Here is a 22,011-nt window from a genome sequence, read left to right as displayed (position 1 = left end):
TACGGCTAAGAACCAAGTATACAGAGAACATTCTGTAACTGCAGCATGCTTTAAAATATAAACAATGACTTCTTCTGTATATTTGGGAGCTATATGTATGTTGCATCTGTAGACAAAACTCTTAACAATGTACAGATTTGCCAGTGAATGTTTAGAGATGTTGCTGTGTCTGACCTTGATATTTGATGAACATATGTGAGAGAAAGACAGAGACAGAGACATAGACAGACAACACGGGGTGGGGGGTGGGGGGTAAGGAGAGAAAAAGAAAGATGAAAGAGAGATGAGGGAGACAGAGATAGAGAAAGAGAAAGAGCGAGGGGAGAGAGAAAGAGATGAGAGAAGGAGAGAAAGAGCGTGCAGACATTTTCTCTTCATTGATTTTTAACTCTGGGCTGCGAACTCCCTTCTTCTCCCCCCCCTCTCCCCCCCGCAACATTACTTAAGCCTTATATTCTTGGTCCTGTTCCCAGGGAAGAGTGACCCTGCTGGGAAGGCTGTTTATTCTTATTTTTCCCCATTTCTCCCCCCTGTTCGGGAAGCAGAAGCTGCTAGCCTCCATCCCCCTTTCTTCTCCTTTCCATTAACCTTATTGGCTCCTTTCCTTTAGCAAGAGCTAAAAGGCCTAGGCAATCATTGGTTCAGCAAAAAAAAAAATCAATGATCCAATGAAATGCAAGCGTAGAGGTTGTTGCTAAACCAATGGGAATCTTAGATGTCAAGGACAAAGAAAATGAGCTTTTCCAAGAGTTGAAGCACAGAATTCAGAAAACGGGCAGCAGATGGCAGCAGATCAAGCTGCATTGACGGCTGCCTGTCAGCTTCCAATTGCCCGCATTGGGTGGGGATGGGGATGGGGATGGGGATGAGGATGGGGGTGGGGTGGGGCAGGGAGAAGGATAGAAAGATAGAAGGATACATATTATCTGTTAGTTCTCCCTTGATATAAAGTAACTAAATCTTGTATTTCAGTGTTGCAGATTTGGGGAATTGGAAATAAAGTACATAAGAATTTGTGTTTAATTTGAGTTTCTGCAAGTTTGAATCTATTGCCCCGTCTGTGGCTGCGGCCACTATTTTGCCATTATCCATTTCTCACCCCCACCCCACCCAAGGTTGTTGCACGCTATAGGTACAATGAAGCTTTGCTATTCCAGCACTGTCGTTCGAGGAAAGGGGTTGAAAGGATCTCATTACCTTTACTCAAAGAGGGAGGGGTCAGCATTCTGCTATGGAAAAAGTAGTGCCTTTCTTGGAGTTAAAGTCTGGGTGTAGTCATTATCCTTGTTGCACTCATCATCATCAGTAATAAACTCCATGCTGCCTCTCTTCTAGTATATAGTTGGTGCCTAAATGTTACTGGAATTTAATGGAATTTCGGAGATTTTTCCAAGTCTACAAACTAGAGTCATAGAATATTAGGATTAAAAATGACTTAGACATCATTTAATCCAGTCCCATCATTTTATATATGAAGAAAAGCAGCTTTAATATCATAAACCAAGTTTATGCCCAGATTGATCACTTCTGCTATCCATGTGTTTGGAGAGGGATACATTTAATAATGTACTAATTTTGTATCTGGAGGTAGAATTCAACAATTGGGGACTGCTGACCAGATGCTACCAAATTGGGTAATAACAGTAACCATGACTACATAGTGCCCAGCTCATGAAAGGCACTGAGTAAACATCTGATAAAAGGAATTTAATTTCCAAGCATAGAGTTTTAAAGAATGCTCAGTGTGGTTCGGAACTGCCTTAAGAAACAGTTCTCCCCTGTCATCCTCCTCCTACCACCTTTATCATGAGATTTAATCAACCATCAACACTAGCTCTTTCAGATGCTGACTTTTCAGGAAATAGTTTCTAGTATTCACCTACTGTCCCAAGGTAGTGATTGGGGAGGGAGTGCTGTGCTTTGTAACAACTGAAGAAAGAAATACTGAAGGAAAGAAATATCTGATTTGATATCAGAACATTCACATTTAAATTCTGACTCTGGCACTTGCTATCCTAGAGAGGTCGCTTTCTCTAGGACTGTTTCTTTCTTGACAGAGTGATGAACTTCAATTAGCTGTTCCTTAAGGATCTTTTCAGGTTTCACCCACTAAGATTCTATAATAGTGAAAGCTGATGATGTCTGATGATTAAGAATGTTACTTATAGACCTATGATCCAGAATTTTAAATCAACAGCTAAATCTAGTTCAAAGAGCTAGACCTGAAAAAACTTAATGGGAATATTGTATCATCTGTAATTCACCCCAAATTGCCCCCATATGGGATCTTTCTTGGTCACCTTGTTTCTGTTTCTTTTTCTGTTTTAGGAAGAACAAAAAAGCAAATCCAAAGTTTGTGCCAATGTGTTTTGTGGTGCAGGCCGGGAATGTGCAGTGACTGAGAAGGGAGAACCAACCTGTCTTTGTATTGAGGTAAGTTATTCAGAAAAAAAGGGTAGCTTCAGAAATGGCATGTGGCTGTTTTGTTAAGGGTTGGCTTTCACCAGGATACTGTAGAATATGTGTGTATGTATGTATTTATGTGTATACATATGTGTGCATATGGAAAATGGAAGAGAGAGAGAGAGAGAGAGAGAGAGAGAGAGAGAGAGAGAGAGAGAGAGAGAGAGTTGTTGATTGGTCAGTTGTCCTTAATTCTCAAAGATGACCAAAATGACACACTATGTTAGAATAGAGTTGCAGCGTGTCCAACTGTGGCTGATCAGACCAATATGAGCTCAGAATATTTGCCACAGGTTGGACACAAATAGTCCCTATGAATATTTCGGGTGATTCTTTAATTTTGTGCATCTTGAGTTTCTCCTGAACTACTTCAATTTTCTTTTGCTCATAGAGTACAGAACTTTCTCTAATGAGGGCACACCATACTGGGCGGTCTTGTGCCAGTATCTCCCATATCATACAATCAATTCTAAAGTTCTTAGAGAGTGTCCTTGGGTCACCTTTTCTGATTATATGTATATATGCATGTATGTGTATATATGTGTGTATGTGTGCGTACGCATGTGTGTATATGTGTATCCTTCACAGGTCCACAGTTTTAGAACTCAGAGTAATATTGGAAGTTCAAGTGCTGTTATTATACTCATTTACAGTTGAAGAAATTGAGGCAAACAGATTAAGTGCCTTGCCCAAGGTCACACAGCTAGTAAATATGTGAAGCTGCTTTTAAGCTAAGTTCTCTCTGATCAATGTTCTATCCACCTTACTGGCTCTAGATCAAGAAATTGAGGTCTAGAGCGGTTTCCTCAAAGCCACAGAGGTATAAGTGGTAATAAGCTGGGTCTGACACCTAGGTGAATTCCAGGATTCTTTTTCTTGTACCACACTGCTATCCACATTAATTTAGAAATGAAAAAGAATAGCCCTTCATCTATTTCAGTGATCTCAGGGATTTTTTTCATTCTGGAGTAAAAACAAATCCTAAATGATTCATTGTAGTTATAAATGCATTTTCTGAAGACTCATACTTGGGGAATCAGAATAAGAATTAGAGAAATATCATATTTACTTCCTTGTAAGAGACATGCAAATAAATCTCTGCTCCTGATATGAATTACCATAGGAAAGCTGCCTTGTAGGCCTTTGTCCAAAACTCCTGAATTAGGAGTATGCCAATAATGCTCAGACTCAGAACCATCATGAGACGTGTGGTAATGGTGCTGGATATGGAATGAGAAAACCTGGGTACAGCTCCCTTCTTGGCAACTTATTACCAATCAAAAGGTCAAGTCATTTAAACTCTTTGGTCTCAGTTTCTTCATCAGTAAAATAAAAAAAATTGGAGTATATTACCTTTTAAGTTCTATTCCAATTCTAAATCTATCACCCTATGCCTTTCCTTCTGATTAAACATTTCCCTAGTCTGTTCATTATCAAAAAACCACATTATAGCCTGAAGAAAAATCAGAAAACTTTTCAGTGAAATACAATTAAAATTATAGAAATAAAGTTAAATTATAATAAAGGCTTCATGTGCAGTAGACCGAAATAATACAACAATGGTAAAAAGACTTACTATTTAATAACTATTTCAAGGGAAGGGCAATTGAGATATTTATGAATGGAGAAGAATTAACTTGAATCCATATACCTCACACTATACATAGCAATAAATTCAAGATGGGTTAGTTCTAAACATAAAAATAAAACAGCTTACTTAACAAAATAACAACAAAAGAAAATTTGAGAGCATATTTATGACAGCTGTGGAAAGGAAATGGACTCTTGGCTATTGAAGGAGTGACTATTTTCATAAAAGACAAGATGCAGATATTCAGTTTTATTAAAAAATAAAAATAAAAAAATTTGCACAGTGAAGCACAATAAAGTAAATATCTCAGGGAAAGCAACATATAAGGAGGAAATAAATGTAAAAAATGGCTAAAAGCTTGATTTTCCAAATATTGAAAGAATTGACATGTATTATGCATTTATATGTATATTTGTGCTCAATATCAGAGTTCATTTAATAAGTGGTTAAAGGAGATAAAAGCAAATGATCACATAGAATAATAGGGATAATAATAATGATAATGATGACAATAATTACTGAGATTTATAAATAACTTTAAGACTTACAAAGGGCTCTACCTATATTATTTCATTTGAAGTGCCTGCCCTTGTTAACAATTACAAAATGCAAATTAAAACAACTCCAAGATGCCACTGTATACCTATTAAACTAGCAAAACCAAATTGGAATTATAAAAACTCAATATTGAAGTATTATTTATGGGAAGAGGTAGTCTAAAACATTGCTAGTGGCCATAGACATCTATCCATCCAATCCTTCTGGGTGGCAAGCTGTCAAGATGTAAAAGAAGATATACCATGCTGTTTATACTCTTTAACCTGGTAGTTGCTCTTTGGAAAATATATTTTGATACCCATGATTACATCCATGTGGGTATTTCCTCTATTTCTGTGGTTTTTAGCCTTTTCATGTCTTAGTAATAAAAATCATATCTAGCATTTATACAGCAGAGGGCTTTACAAATATCTCATTTGATCAATCAATAAACATTAAGTGCTACCATGCGCCAGGTATTTGCTAAGTGCTAGGGGCACAAAAAAAGAGGCAAAAGATGGTCTCTTCTATTAAAGAGCTTACAATCTAATTGGAAAGATCAGGAAATAAATATGTAAAAACAAACTCTGTTGTCCACATCTGATTCTTCTTAAGGTTTCCTTGACAAAGATATTAGAATGGTTTGCCATTTCCTCCTCTGGTTCATTTGACACATGAGGAAATTGAGGCACACAGTGAGGTGAATTGCCCAGGAACACATAGAAAGCACATGCCAGAGGCAAATTAAACTCAGTGCTTCTTGGCTCTAACTACAGCCCTCAATCTGCTGTACCACACTACAAGGAGAAGCCTTATCCATCTAAGAGGGAAGTTTACTGATGAGATGGTTGATGCCTGTGTCAGAGGCTATAGGAACATTGTATTTATGCTTGGGTCTGTTCCAGCAATGCAAACCTCACAAGAGGCCTGTGTGTGGCAGTAATGGGAAGACTTACCTCAACCACTGTGAGCTGCACCGTGACGCGTGTCTCACTGGATCCAAAATCCAGGTGGACCATGATGGACACTGCAAAGGTAAAGTGTGTTCACATAGTCTGTGATCTTGAATTGGGCTCAGAGATATGGGTGCTAGACCAGTTGAACAGATTAAAAAAAAGAATACATTCATTGGACTTTGCCAATTCTTCCCCATTCCCTTCCAGCTTCTACCCAAATTCTCATTAATCATTGGTCTTCTTCCTAGAGATGACACTAGTTTATCTAGGTCTCTGACCATTGCTGCCAGACTGTCAAATTCTCTACAAAAGTCTTTTGACCTATCTCCAACTGGGTAATAGGTTGGACTCATAGGACCATAGATTAACAGTTGGGAGGGACCTCCCAAGTCATTAAGTCCAGCCCGTCATATTTATAGATGAAAAGACTAAGATCACTTAGCCAGTAAATATCTGAGGCTGGCATGGAACCCAGGTTTTCTTGATCCTAAGTATATTCTTCTTTCCCTTATATTGCATTTGTGGAGCCCCTAGTTGATTTCTATATGTTATAAAATTTTCTCTGTCTATCCTTGTGAATAAAACATGAAGGAATTTGGGAACACTGCAGCATATCTGTTACCTTGGTTTTATGCCTTAACTATCTCCCTTTTAGGTGAAAAGACCTTTGAACCCATCCTGTACTCCTTTCCTATAACTAGAATAGAATAGGTATCCTGGGCTTTGGATGCTCAAAGAATTAGGACCTGGGCAATCTGATAAAATGCTGGGGATCCAGTTGGCTTCTTTCTGGAAGTTGGTTTCATTGAAATGAAGGGAGAGTTAAGGTAGAAAATAATAACAGTGCTACATATATCTCAACTGCCTCCCAGGAGAGGATTAACCATAATAATGAAATGATCTCATTTTCTACTTTGGCAAGTCACACAATTTCCCATTTCCTTTGGCAGAGAAGAAACCAGCAAGTCCTTCTGCAAGCCCAGGTGAGTACCTGCCTTTCCTACCAGCCCACATCCAGGAAACCACTTCCTAATGCTTGACATCAGGTTTGTGTCATTATCAGTAGTGACTTCAGTGGACATGGCGTGGAAATGGGTATTGATCCAAAAAGATCAAGTCTGCATTTTACACATCAAATTGAACCAGTGGGTTATATTGATGTGAACAAGATTTAAACTTTAGAGGAATTATAATTGAGTTTTCCATTTCTCTTTCACTTGTCTGCTGAGTCCTGTGGTTGTTGATCCTGAAAAATCAGATAACCAACACAGTTAAATTGTACACGTAAATCCTATTAAATAACATGTATATAGAGCTTTAAAACTTACTAATTGCTCTCCTTACAACAAACCTGTAAAGTGATTAGTACAAGTATGCTTATTTCCCTTTTACAGTTGAAAAAACTGAGGCTGAGAAAGATTAAATGACTCACACCAAAGTCATACAGTTAGTATTCAGAGCTGTAATAGCTGGAAATTCCATTAAACTCATTTGTATTTTTTTCATGACTTTCCACCTTTGGGTATTTCAGGTCTCCTCTCATCCTATTTTTCCCACTCAGGTTTCCCAATCACTACTTCCTCAACCTGAATGTGATGTCTGGTAGCTATTCTATAACATTTTAAAAATACTGATGTATTCAGGGCTTGAATGAAATCATGGATGTAAAACACTTTGCAAAACTTCAAAGTGCTATATAAGAGCCAATTATTATTATTATTATGTTGTTGTTGTTGTTGTTGTTGTTGTTAACCTACAGTCACCAGGCATAGAGTCTGGTGAAGACTTCCTTCTCTAAGCATTCTACTGTGCTTTTGCTGAGCTTAAGCAATGTTTATAAGGCAAAATAGGGGTGGGCTGGTAAATGTTTAACCACCAGGATTTCTATTAAAAAACTATATGCACCTTCATTTTAAAATTTAATCTGTATTATCAACACTTTCTTAAATTTACACAATCAACAAAATAATAAGTCAAGCCCTGATAGAGGGCAGTTGCCAATTTCTGAATGTAAATGCTCCCACTGAGAATTTAATTATCAGCTTGAGCCAGTTAGAGCCAAATGTAAAGCTTTCTTGGGAATATTTAATTGCAGTTTATATTAAAACAATCTCAAATGATATATAGAGGAGCTATATGGAATAGTGGATAAAATGCTGAAACTGAACTTAGGAAGCCTGAATTCAAATCTGGCCTCAGATTCTTATTAGCTGTGAAAATGGGCAAATCACTTAACCCTATTTGCCTCATTTTCCTCATCTTTAAAGTGATAAAGAAAGAAGTGGTAAACTATTCCAGTATCTGCCAATAAAACCCCAAATAGGGTCATGAAAATTATCTTAAGGAAGTAAATAACTACAACAGGTTTATAAGTTGATAAGGATGAGAAACCTGCAGAATATTACTTTATATGATGAGATAGAATGTTCACATTAAAGACCCAGAATCAGGTGGATTGAACAGTTGTAATAGTAAAATTGACATTTTATTTGTGAACTGCTTCAACATAGCAGTTGGCCAGGATAGGATCATTTTTTTTTTCATTTTACCTTGCTAATATCTATCTGTAACACAAGAAACAATGTGGGCCTACCAAGCATTTTTTCCCTTTTTCTTGTAATCAAAACATTTGTTCCTGTAAAAATCTTATAAATGAAGATTAATGAAAAGTTCATTTAAATATTTTTCTTTCCTGCATTTCTCTTACCTATGTTGCATGCTATTTTTCTTTCTCTTACTTATTTCTGACTTTTCCTGTATCCTCCCTATCATATCCACCCCCTTTTTTAAAATCTTTTTTTCATCTTTCTTCTACAGTTGTCTGCTATCAATCTGACCGTGATGAGCTCCGGAGGCGCATCATCCAGTGGCTAGAGGCTGAGATCATACCTGATGGCTGGTTCTCTAAGGGAAGCAACTACAGCGAAATCTTAGACAAATATTTTAAGGTAAGAAATGTTGTTGTTGAATTGTTCAATCATATTCAACTCTTCATGACCCTTTTTGGGCATTCTAGGCAAAAATACTAGAGAAATCGTTTGCTTTTTCTTTCTTCAGTGTGTTTCCATTTTACAGATAAGGAACTATAGCAAATAGGGGTTTATTGACTTGCTCAGAGTCACACAGTCAATTAAGTGTCTAAGATAAAATTTGAACTTAGGATTTCCTGATTGCAGGCTTTGTGGGAAGATCACTGCATGTTTATTTACTTTAAAATCATCATATGTAAAGTGCGTGCATGCACACACACACACATTGTATTCAAGAGTAGGAGGGCCACATCTTTAGAACCTGTGGGTTTTTTCTTATGTCTTATTCTAGCTTTGGGGTATAATTTTAACTATAAAGCTTTTGGAATTGCTATAAATTAGGAAAAGAAAACAAGTTAGTCTTTAGCTCATCCCCAAATTAATAAACATGCTTCCTGCTCTCATTTTCCAATTGAAGAAACAATGTGTCCTTTGAGTGCACTTTACCAGGGAGGCTTTACCAGGGAGTTCAACAGCTCTGAGTGCAGTTAGCTAAGCTGATCCCACATCTCCACTATCTAACTCTAATATGTGTGAGTTCCTGAAGTGAGGGTCCTGAGATGCCCCAAAAGAAGAAGAAACTGGCACATGTGAAAACTAGAGAAGATAAAAGCTTCCATACTAATCTTAGTAGGACTAGGTAAAAGCTTCCATACTAATCTTAGTAGGACTGGGTCTGTGAATAGCCTCTGGAGGAGATGAGAGAGGGAGTCTCTGCCTTTAAAAAAAGTGTACTTGGCCAGATAAGTGGTGCAGTGAATAGAGCCCTAAAGTCAGGAGGACCTGAGTTCAAATCTGGCCTCAGATACTTCCTAGTTGTGGAACCCTGGACAAGCCACTTAACCCCAATTGCCTCAGAAAAAAAAAAAAAAGTATTCGCAAGATATCTATAGTATAAATAGAAAGCAATCTCAGTGGGAAGGTACTAACAATGTGAAAGGGAAGGGGATCTCAGGGAATAAAGGCACATGCCCACAAACATATACAAATACATTTATAAATTTATATCCACCGAGATACAGACATACCTAAATATAAATCACAAAGCCAAATGGCCAGAAAAAGTTTCGTTTAGATATGAAGAGATGTAAACACACAAAGAGCACTGCATATGTTTGAATTGGGCACTCTGAGGTATGCCCCAATATAAATACACATGCACGGAGATAAACCATCACAGGTACACACAACTGTGAATGACAATTATCCTCCTTTAGATACACAGACAACTACAGTGAATAACAATTAGGCATCCCTCAGAGATTGCCTAGAGGAGTGTTACTTAAGAAGCAGAGCTGTAGCAGCAGGCTCCTAGTGCTTTCTGGAAACATGCAAGATAGAAAGAGGAGAAAGAAAAGATGTAGGAGACTTAAATAATTCATTACCTGTCAGTATTTGCTTATCAGGAACTGCCCCTGGTCCTTTTGTTCCCTGCAGTCTCCACCTGAAATAAGTGTCACCAATTTTCTTTTCTTACCTAGAGACCAGAAGCACCTGGGCTGGGCTTAGCCACAAAGGAAGATTGTTTCTGTAATGGAGCCTTTGTTTTTACATCACCTTTTGTTTTTATTTATAATTGCCTGCTCTTTTTTCAGCTTATATAGGGTCCCTGACTCCTTCCTGACTACTTTGCTGACCTAATGTCTAGAGCCCTAACCAGGACAAGGCAACTGGGACCTTACCCCAGAGTGCTAAAGTGACATCACTTGCCAGTGCCTAATTAGCAAGAATACACCTCCCCCAAACCTCGATATCTTTATCTCCTAATCACAGAAGGATATCCTGACCAACATTTCCCCTACTTCCCAAAATGAGAGTATATTTGTGCCATTTCCCTGAGTGAACAAATTCCTACTTATTGCTTGGCTTGTGTCTTAACCCATTCTTGCTGAAATACCTCCTTGCTAATTAAAAGCATAATTCTGGAACCTGGCAGTGAAGGCAGAGATCACAATGTGGCCAGCCAGGCATTAAATAGGTTAAGATAGAGAGGGTCAAAGCTAGGCAAGTCTCCAGAGACAAAGAGACTTTGGAAGTAAGAGAAGGCCTGCCTCAGAGAGGAAAACTTTCATATTCTTCCTTAATAAATGCTTGTTCCCTTCCCCTCTTTCTGTCATTGGAGGAGTAGCCTGATTTCCCTGGGTGTAGACAGATAGGGCTGGGTGACTTAGGCTGCTCCAGAGCAACCAAATCCAGTAGCTACTGCCAAAAGTGGCATCTCTACAAACTCGTTAGAAAGAGGCAGTTTATCAAAGTGTTGAAACAAAATACTCACTTCATTTTGGTCAAAGATTCAATAATCAACTTTATTTAACTGTCCTAAAGATGCAAACTTCTAGGGACGGTCCTTTCTCAAATATGTTCATAGAAAAACAGACTTACACTTACTCCATTGCTCAGCACACCAATGACCCTTCAGGTTGAAGTATTCCTGGCAGGGAAAGCATATCAAAGAACAGGGCTAGAAATAAAAGGTGAAGAGAAAAAGAAACTTGGACAAGACATTTGATAACAAGATAAATCACCCTTGACAGGAGTTTGTTGGTAACACAGGCATTTCTGTGGTAATTACAGCACCAGGGAGCTCTGAGACTCAGACCTCTCCACAAGGAGGGATTTGTAACTTTGTGGTGTTAATAATGGGCCTTTGGTGACATGAAGCCTCAGGTATTAGAGACACCTACAATTAGATTTGATTACTGGGTACCTGTATCACACTCCCATATCCACACATCTTCATCTACCTCTCACCTACAAATCTATACTGAAACAGCTCTCATCTTAAAAAAGCTCTCTCGAGAAAAAAATCTATGCTAAAAGATCTTCTCCCACTTCCATCATTGAATTTCTCTTCTTGATTTGTGAACCAAATGCTCTGGGAATTCCACTGAGTTGATTGGAGGACTTCTCTTTCCATTTTCAGCTGACCCAATTAAGAGATTATTATCATTGATATCAATGTTGATTTAAGATGGAACTCTCATCTACAGGTCTTAAGCAGCTGTCAGTTGGTGATGGATTCAAGTGGCTCAAAGTGACAAAGTCTAAACTTATAAAACAAAGATAGATGTCTCATCTCTTACTTTTCAGTCACTCCCCTAACAACATCAGTGAAACATCTTCTTGGCATGTTTACAGGAAAGATTTGAAAATGACGGCGTTGTTTTTCTTTCAATCGCTGGGATTACAGTATCTAAAGCTCAATCCAAATCCAAACTAAGAAGGCAGATCACAAAGTCATAAAGATCTTTATAAATAAATAATCTATATCTAATTAGTTATAATAACAGATATCCTGAAGGACATATACCTAGACTTTTACTTCTTATTTCTGTTTTCTTAGTGTTAAATTATTCTCTGACCTCAGCTATAGCCTGAAGTGTTCCTTAACTTAGTGAGCAATGCCATTCACTTATGAATATGGAGGCCTGACTCTTCATTCAAAAACCTCTAAACTTGTATTTGGCACTAATGCTAAGAGACTTCCCTTCCTTCCTTCCCTTACTTTCCAATCCAAGTCCAAGGATACTTCTTTGCATGTTTCTATTTTCTGAGTTTTATTAACTATGGAGAAAGAATATTTTCCAGTTGCCCTTGGTACAAGGTTATAGTGAAAAAAGATGTTTATCAAGAGATCCATTTTGGATGCTCTTGATGAACCTCTTGAGAATGACTCTCCATGACTCCATTTGAGATTTCCTTGGCAAAGATACTTTAGTGATTTGCAATTTCCTTCTCCTTGCCATTTTATAGATGGGAAAATATGTTACTCTAGTTTATACTCACTTAGAAATCAATACCCTTCACCATTCAAAACTATATCCCTAGGAAGTGCCTAATGTAATAATCCTCCCCCATCAAACTATCATTTATAGCTCAAGAAAGTTCTACGCTATGAGAATCACATCTTTAAGAGATCATCTAATCCAAACTCTTGATTTTACAAGTGAAGAAACTAAGTCTCAGAGAAATTAAATTACCTTCTCAAAGTCATAGTGGTGGTAACTAGCAGAGTCAGAAATCAAATTCAGGTTTTATGAGTCAGAGTTCAGAGCTCTCTTTATTACATCATGCTGTTTCCTATCCTTCCAGCTTTAAGATACAACATCATATGATGTTCTATACTTTACAAAGGGCTTTTTTCATAACAGCCCTATAAGATAGGCAGTACAGGTGTCATTAGCATACTTTTACAGATGAGCTGTTTGGGACCCAGAAAACTTCAATGACTTTCTCACAATCATATGATTAATAAAGGTTAGAGCCAGGACTCAAACATGGATATTTTGAATTCCAAATCCAACACTCGTTCCACATTATATTACCTTCCCAAAAATAATAATCCTTTACACTAGCAAATACTGCCTTTATAATTTACAAAGTACTTTCATCCAAACATGTTACCTATAATTATTAACTAGTTTAATTCTAAAAACAACCCTGTGAGATAGTACAAGTATTATTATCACCTTTGGAGAAATGAGAGAAACAGAATTGTTAGGTGACTCATCTCAAGAATTAATCAAGTTAAGTCACACTTGTTGTATAGGATAACGTAGAGTCCTTTCTAGTAAGATCAGGGACAAAGCAAAGATGTCCATTATTTATCACTGCTATTTGATATGGTGCTATTAATGCTAGTTGTAGCTATAAGATAAAATAAGATTGATAAATAGGCTGTCTAAAAGTTGCCTTATGAGGCTATGTAATCCCTATCCCTGAAAGTTTTCGAGTAAAGGCTGGACTTAAGCTCCTGGAAGGCAGGAGCCATTTCTTTTTTCAATCAGTTATGTACCAAGCATTATGCTAAGTGCTAGGGATACAAAAAGACAGTCTTTGCCTTCAAAGGGTTTACAATTCAGTGGAGGAAACAACATGCAAATGAATATATACAAATTAAGTAATATTTGGGTAAATTGAAAAAATTAACAGAGGAAAAGCACAGCAAGTAAGGAGAGTTACAGAAGACTTCCTGCAGAAAATGGAATTTTAGTTGGGACAAAAAGGAGATTGGGGGAGATCAGTAGTTAGAACAGAGAAGGGAAGATCTTTCCAGGCATAGGGTTCAACCAGAGAAGATATCTGGAGATGAGAGATGGAATATGTTGTTCCTGGAACAGTTAGGAAGACAATACCACTCCATAGAAGAGTACATAATGGGGAGTAAGATATAAGAAAGGGTATATAGGAGCTAGATCATAAAGGGCTTTGAACACTAAATAGAGTACTTTGTACTTTCCAGAGTACTGGAGTTTATTGAGTAGATGGATGACATGATCAGACCTATATTTTAGGAAAAATCAAGTTAGTGGCTGAAAGGAAGATGGATTGAGACTTGAAGCAATCAGACCTATGAGAGGTGTGATATTGCAATATCAAGTGTGAAGTGATGAGGGCCTGTACTAGAGTGGGAATAGTGTCAGAGGAGAGGAGGAAGCATATTCAAGGAATGTTGCAAAATGATGAAATGAAGAGGCCTTGGTAACAGATTGGATATGAAAGAATGAGAAATAGTGAGGAGTCCAAGATGACTTCTAGATTATGAACCACAAGGACAGGGAGGGTGATATTGCCATCCACAGTAATAGGGAATATTGGCAGGGGGAGAAACTTTTAGGAGAAAAGAGAATGGGTTCTGTCTCAGACGTTCACCTTCATCTCAGACTTAGGTGTCATGTAAGAGGGACCATAAAAAATTGGTCCATGGTCTTCAAAAAAATATGACAGTTGAAAGCAAGAAGCCTTATGCTTTATATACTTTATTTATTTATGCTCTATATGCATAATATATAACATAAGTATGACATAGCATATATCTAATACATAAGGTATACAATATGTATATATTTGATATATTTATTTATGGTTTATATGTAACATATAAGATATGTTATTGTATATTTGCATAATTACTTATGCTTTATAGCAAGAGAAATATTTTGGGACACAGTCTAATGTGGTGGAAAAGGCAGTGAATTTGAAGCCACAGGGCAGGTGTTCAGATCGAGCCCTGCCATTTTACTACCTGTGTGACTTTGGACAAGACCTCTTCATCTTTCTGAGTCTCTTTTAGTTTCCTCCCATACAAAGAAGGAAGTAGAAGGGTTGGCTTTTAAGTTTTCTTTCAGTTCCATGTCTATGATTTTGTGATCCAGTCATCGAATTGGCACTTTGTTCAAAGCAGTGAAATTCATCATCTACTTCTTCCATATGGTGCCGTAGCCTCTTTAATGTTCACATATAGATCAGGTTTCAATTTAATGTCTTATAGGAAAGTAGCAGCACCAGTTTCCACTGCATTGTTCATCTATCTGAACAGATTTTGCTGGAGCTGAAATTGCAAATGCATCCTGGGATTTGTGTTGACAGTTCTTCAGGATAGCTTGTGGTTTACACGACAGTTCTGATGAACTTTGTGCTGCTTGGAGCCTACAGGCCATTAATTTGTAACCTTTCCCTTTTCAGCTTACTATCAGAAACCCCAAGGCCGAGGAGGAGGAGATGACTAGGTTAGAGCTGTTTGGCCTGAAACAGCAAGTCATGCTGAGAATTGTGTTTGTCTTGAGATGCAACAGATTGGTTCATGAAGAGTTAAATATTGACTGCAAGGCAAAGAGTATGATAGAACAGGCTAGGTCAGTCATTGTTGAGTCCGGATGTCAAGTCAAGGGCAAAAAAAAATTAGTTTTAATTGTGATTTCAATGGTCAAAGTTGGTGAAACATGCAACTGTTTAGTGATATTTGTTTTGAGAGAGGATTTTGAGATGAGAGAACAAAAGAAGGGAAAAATAGTAACTGAGAAGTAAAAAAATCTGTTGTTTTTAAAGTGTATAAAAACATTTAAATAGCAATTTAATAACTCTCAGAAAAGATTGAACTGGTTTTTTTTGGTTGCAGATTTTCTTTTTCCTTTTTATTCTTACATTGTCTGGGAAGGGAAGGAGAAAGGATATATTTTAAAATAAAGATGATGTAAAAACAAAAAAAATGTATCAAGTGGACATGGCTCTTTTCAACAATGAAAGGATCCAAATCAGTTCCAATTGATCTGTAATGAACAAAATCGGCTACCCCCAGAGAAAGAACACTGGGAAATGAGTATGGAATACAACATAACATTTCCACTCTTTCTGTTATTTTTTGCTTACATTTTTGTTTTTCTTCTCAGGTTACTTTTACTTTCTTTCTAAATCCGATCTTTATTGTGCAACAAGATAACTGCAAATATGGAAACATACATTGTATTTAACATATACTTTAACATATTTAACATGTAGGGGAGTACCTGCCATCTAGGGGAGGGGATAGAGGGAAGGAGGGGAAAAGTTGAAATAGAAGTTTTTCAAGGGTCAATGTTGAAAAATTACTCATGCATATATTTTGTATAATAAAAAGCTATAATAAAAAAAGTATCAAGATTTAAAGGGAAAAAGGAAAGGGGAAAAAAGAGGGTTGGTCATCCATTGAAAGCACCATAGTAGAGTTCAGAGAAACACTTGGACACTGTCGGGAGATTGAGGTTGTAGTAGCATAGAGCTGGAAGAGAGCTTAGAGATTAGCAAGCTGCACCCCCTCCTCTTACAAATGAACAAATTGAGACCTGCATATGGTCACATAGAAACTATCTGAGACAGAATTTATATTCAGTTCTTTCTGAATTCAAACCCAGGTCTCCATCTACTGACCAGTCCTTTCTTGGATATAAAAGTGCTTCAATGATCTTTGAGCAGTCCAGATCCATGATAGCAGTTTCTCCTGTAGCTGCTTCAGAACATCTTCTGCCTTATTCATTCCTAGTTCTGCTGCTTAGTCATTATGTAACTTTCTCATCCCAGGGCGTTAGTGTCCTCTTCTATAAAGTAGGAGTAATGGGCAATTACTGAGGACCCTTTTAGCATTTCCATGATTCTCTAAAGCAGTTCTACCCTATCTGCTCAGCCCCTTCTTAGATTCAATGGTACTTCAGTGGTGTCTGAGCAAGCTTTCTCCTCAGTGGTATTCTATCTCATCTTCTGTGAATAGATGGAGGAATCCAGAGAGTTAGCTGAATGTCTCACTGATTTGTAGTATTATACCTATCATCCTCTGAGTGTCTAGTAGGAGTGAAAAGATGAATATGTTTAGATTTCATTAAAAGAAATAATTAGGGAAACTATTTTGCTAAAAGATACCATGTACAATGAAGTAATTTCTTTGATATCATCTTCTAAGTGTCTACTATAGGTGAAAAGATGAATATATTTAGGCAATTAAAAGAAATGATTAGGGAAACTAGATTTGCAAAAAAAAAAAAAAGTACCATGGATAATGAAGTAATATCTTTGATAAAGGTCCCATTTCTCAGACATAGAATATAGAACTGAGCCAAATTTATAAAAATAAGAGCCATTCCCCAATTGATAAATGATCAAAGGATATGAACAGAAGAAATCAAAGCTATCTACAGTCATATAAAAATGTTCTAAAACATTATTGATCAGAGAAATGCAAATTAAAATAGCTCTGAAATACCACTTCACTGAAAGGGATGATGGAAGAATAGGTACATAAATGAACTGCTGGTGGGTTAGTTAGCTAATCCAATCATTCTGAAGAACAATTTGGAACTATGCCCAAAGGTCTATAAAAACTCTGCATACTTTTTGAACTCAGCAATACCACTACTAAGTCTGTATTCCAGAGATCAAAGGAAAAGGAAAATGACCTATGTATAAAAATATTTAAAGTGGCTTTTTTGTGGTGACAAAGAACTAAAAATTAAGGGGATGCCCATCAGTTGGGGAATGACTGAGGAAGTTGTAGTATATAATTGTGATATAATACTATTGTGGTATAAGAAATGATGAGGGGATAGTTTCAAAGAAATGTAGCAAGAACTATACGAACTGATACAAAATAAACTGAGAAGAAATTGGAGATCATTGTCCACAGTACCAGCAATGTTGTAATGATGAAAGATTTTGCTATTACAATCAATATGATGATCCAAGACATTTCCAAAGGTCTCATGATGAAATAATGATATCCACCCTCAGAGTAAGAACTGATTAACTGAGTGCAAATTGAAATGCAATTTTCTCACTTTATTTTTCTTGCTTTAAAAAACATGGCTAATATGGAAATATGCTTTGCATGATTTCATATGTATAATTGCTATATTGCTTGCCTTCTCAGTGCTTATGGGAAGGGGAGGAGAGAGAATTTGGAACTTAAAATTTGAAAAGAATATTAAAAATAAATAGCAAAATATTTTAAAGATGAATTTATTTAGTCAGACTATAGAAGGAAAGATGAAATCACCATTGTCTAACATTTGCTTAAATGTGCATTTCATCCTTTTTTTCCCCTAGAATTATGATGATGGAGACTCCCGATTGGATTCCAATGAATTCTTGAAATTTGTGGAACAGAATGAAACTGCAATCAACATCACTACCTATGTCAACCAAGAGACCAACAAGCTGCTTAGGTAGGAAGGTTGGGTGGGAGAATGGGAGTAGGTTCCTTTCTTTGATCAAAAGAACTATTTCTTTTCTTATTATAGCTTTTTATTTACAAGATATATGCATGGGTAATTTTTCAGCATTGACAATTGCAAAACCCTTTGTTCCAATTTTTCACTTCCCCCCTACCTCCTCCCCCAGATGGCAGGTTGACCAATACATGTTAAACATGTTAAAGCATAAGCAAAAGAACTATTTCTACAGGGATATGAGACACACTAACAGTTCTATTTATTGTTCTCTAATTTATTATTGTTGTGGGTTTGTCCAGTGTTTCACATTTACAGTTTACAGAGCATTTTACTTAAAATAACTCTGTGAGATAGGTAGCATAATTATCTTGATTCCCATTTTACTTGAGGAAGCAGACCCCAAAAGGTTATGATTTGTTCAATGTCATACAGATAATAGAGAAGAGAACTGGGATTTGAACTTGATCATCCTCCTCCTAAATCCAGTGTTCTTTCTACTATATATTAGTTAGATCAGGTCATATTTTCAGTTATTAAATGACAACATGGAGTAGTAATGATAACTAACATTTATATAGCATATTAGTAGATTGAACTTTAGGTCTAGAGTCAGGAAGATTCATCTTTCTGATTTCAAATATGGCCTCAGATATTTACTAGCTGTGTGACTCCGGGCAAGTCATTCAACTAATGTGTCTCACTTTCCTCATCTGCGAAGAAGATTGAACTCACTGCTCTCCAAGGTCCCTTCTAATTCTAACAATACCATTTCGTGTTTTGGCTCTTACTTTCAGAGTTCTTTTGTGTTTTGGTTATTACTTTCAAAGTTCACCTTTAGACTTTAGTTTCTACAATTGGCATTTTCTGGTTTGATTGACTTAAAGAAAACACAGTGGAAAAGAACACTACTAAAGGTAGATTTGCAAGGACAGGAGCATCTGTTGGCCAAAATGGAAAAATCATTCAGAAAATGTGATATGGTATACAAGGACATTTAGACAGCCCAAAGACTCTGACATCCATTAATAGGTTAATTCATGGATTTATAGTTATATAATCATGAGATTTAGAGCTGGAAGGAACCTAAGAGATCAAATGATCCAAATCATTTCACAAATACTGAGCCTTAAAAATGCAAAGTGACTTGAAATGGTAAAGATGACTATTACTTGACAGGTATAAATGGCTTCACAGAGATTGAGTACACAGTAGAACTGAAGGAACTCAATTCTTATTGGCTATTTTCTCATGCCAGGGCTAATAGCTTTGGAGAAGGGGTTGAGGTCTTCCTGCTAACCTTGTCCTTCCTTGTTTTTTATTTCAGGGGACTCTGCATCGATGCTCTCATTGAGCTTTCTGATGAAAATGCTGATTGGAAACTCAGTTTTCATGAATTCCTCAAGTGCCTCAACCCTTCTTTCAACCCTCCTGAGAAGAGTAAGCTTTCCTACCTTATATTTTGGAGTTTACTAGATAGATTTCTCTCTTTGATTCTCATTGATTGGCCACCAAAAAGTCCCAGACCAAGTGCCATTTGGTCATTGTTTGGATTCTGGTTGATTTAGATTGAATATAAATAGCAACCATTTCTGCTTTGGTTCAGAAATCCTGAAGGTTTTCCCTTCCCGGATTGATTTATTTATTTAGGATTTTTTTGTTGGTGTTTTTGACTAACTGAAAAAGGAGAGTCTTTGCCTCAATTGCTACCTCATCTTAATCACTGAATAGATGTAGCCTCAGACAAACTGAGACCTGTTGAAGACTTTAGCTTAGAGAGGCCAAAATCTCCCACTGCATCCAGGGCCATTTCTAGTTTCCTGATCTACATCTGGCCTCTGGACCCAGATGGCTCTGGAGAGGAAAGTGAGGCAGATGGCTTTGCACAGCCTCCCTCACTTAAATCCAGTTCACTTGCATGTCATGGCATCATCTCCCTGATTTCATAGTCCTCTTCAAGAATAAAGGACAAAAATATTGAGAGAGACTTTTATAGAACTGCGGGATACTGGGATCCACAATAACGTTTAGTAAGCATTTGTGGAGTACCTACTATGTGGCAGGTACTGCTGCTCTGCTGGAAGGTTAGGCTATAAAGGCCAGACCTCTGGGGCTTACATTTTCTTTACCACTATTTTGTCGATAAAAATTCCTTCATTTATTCATTACATTCTAATAGAATGTAAGCTGCTTGCAATTAGGCACTGTTTCATTTTTATTTTTCTCTACTACCTAACCCCGTAGGAAAGATTAATGACTCTAGAGAAGTCAAAGAAGCTACTTTTGATAGTAGCCTTGTGACCATAGTTAGGTCTTTTACCTTCTATAAAATTTCAATTTTCACAACTTTAAAATAAAACAATTAGACTACATGACCTCTTAGGTCCCTTCCAACTATAAATCTACAGCCATTATACATAGGAGGTCTAGTAAACAATAGTATTTTTTTTTAGTGAGGCAATTGGGGGTAAGTAATTTTCCCAGAATTATATAGCTAGGAGGTGTTAAATGTCTAAGACTGCATTTGAACTCAGGTCCACCTGACTCCAGGACTGGTGCTCTATCCACTGCACCATTTATCTGCCCTAATAGTACTTTCTAATTGAATTAAGTTCTTATTTTATGTAGAGTCTTTTAGGAGATATAAAGACACAATGTCCTCTTGATTCATGCAAAAGGAAGAATGGAATGTCCTAAAGAAAAGTCCAAGTTCCAAACTGTCTACTAAAATCATTGCCCCCATTTTTTTTGCCCTAATAGAATGTGCCCTGGAAGATGAAACCTATGAAGATGGAGCTGAGACACAGGTGGAATGTAATCGCTGTGTCTGTGCCTGTGGGAACTGGGTCTGCACTGCCATGACCTGCGAGGGTAAGTTTTGACCTAAATGCAAGAAAGAAGATAGGTTCCTTCATATAATTAGCAGGGGAACTAATTCAGAGGAGATAATTATTAGAACACAGAGAGAAAATAGATTACACTTGTGTGATCATACTTTTGTATGGAAGAGTACTGACAGTCTCATCCCAGAAATGCTGAATTCAGAGAGCATATGAGGCCTGGATTTTGGAGAAAAAGAGTTGACAGGACCTTTGGCAATAATCAAAAGTTTGATAGTACTGAGGTTAAGGGATTAGGTGGATGTGCTGCAGGTGAAAAGTACACAGGTGTTTGAGAGTCAAAGAATAAAAGAGGGAAAATTAGGACAGGTCCGTCAGGTACGAACAAACACTGGCAAACCCTATGAAATGTGTGATTAGCTAGGAGGCATAAACATGAAAGGTTAGAATATAAAGGGAATTGTCGAGGTCATATAGTCAGAATTCTAGATGAGAGTGGAGAATGGTGGACTAGTAAGATAGGACCATTAGAAAAGAATGTGCCAGACAAAGACTAAGATTGATGGCAAGAAAAGTAAATGATCTGAGTTGGTAGAATTTAGAATCAGTGTGAAATGGTTCAGAGGTCTCAAAGTATGGTCTGGAGGTCCCTGAAACCTTTTCAGAAGGTCTTTAAAATCAAAACTATTTTCATAATAATACTAAGACATTTTAATATCTAATATAGAAATTATTGACAGCTATGAGTCACATAAATAAAAGTTCTTTGGAGGGAGGCAATTGGAGAAATGAGTTCACTATGGTTTTGTAGAGCATAAAAGGAGCCTAAAATGAGAAAGTTTGAGTATTAATGATATATTGGGCAGAATATTTGTAATCAGGAGTATCTGGGCTTTAATGCTAACCTCAGACACTTATTAGTTATTTGATCATGGATAAGTCAAATAATATCTATGTACCTTAATTCCCTCATCTGAAGATGGGAAGAGGGGAAGAAGTTAGACTTTGGCCACTGAGATCTCTTCTCACTCTAAATGGATAATCTTATGAATATATAAAACTTGAAGGCCAAATGGGAGTAATGAATTTTTTTTAAAAGTAGTTGACAGCAGGAACTCAGGA

The 22,011-nt window shown here is 37.0% G+C and overlaps 1 protein-coding gene across 1 annotated transcript in view; it reads left to right on the top strand.

Annotated features, from left to right (window-relative positions):
- FSTL1 (follistatin like 1) overlaps positions 1-22,011 on the top strand; it is a 94,147-nt gene that overhangs the window by 64,772 nt on the left and 7,364 nt on the right. The window contains exons 3-9 of the mRNA XM_051985364.1: positions 2,329-2,433; positions 5,497-5,626; positions 6,498-6,530; positions 8,365-8,495; positions 17,928-18,046; positions 19,377-19,489; positions 20,810-20,920. Of these exons, the coding sequence (XP_051841324.1) occupies positions 2,329-2,433; positions 5,497-5,626; positions 6,498-6,530; positions 8,365-8,495; positions 17,928-18,046; positions 19,377-19,489; positions 20,810-20,920 (742 nt within the window). The remainder of the gene's footprint in view (positions 1-2,328; positions 2,434-5,496; positions 5,627-6,497; positions 6,531-8,364; positions 8,496-17,927; positions 18,047-19,376; positions 19,490-20,809; positions 20,921-22,011) is intronic.

This window comes from Antechinus flavipes, chromosome 3 (genome assembly GCF_016432865.1).
Source record: "Antechinus flavipes isolate AdamAnt ecotype Samford, QLD, Australia chromosome 3, AdamAnt_v2, whole genome shotgun sequence".
NCBI lineage: Eukaryota > Metazoa > Chordata > Mammalia > Dasyuromorphia > Dasyuridae > Antechinus > Antechinus flavipes.
This window is presented reverse-complemented; position numbering and strand designations above follow the sequence as displayed.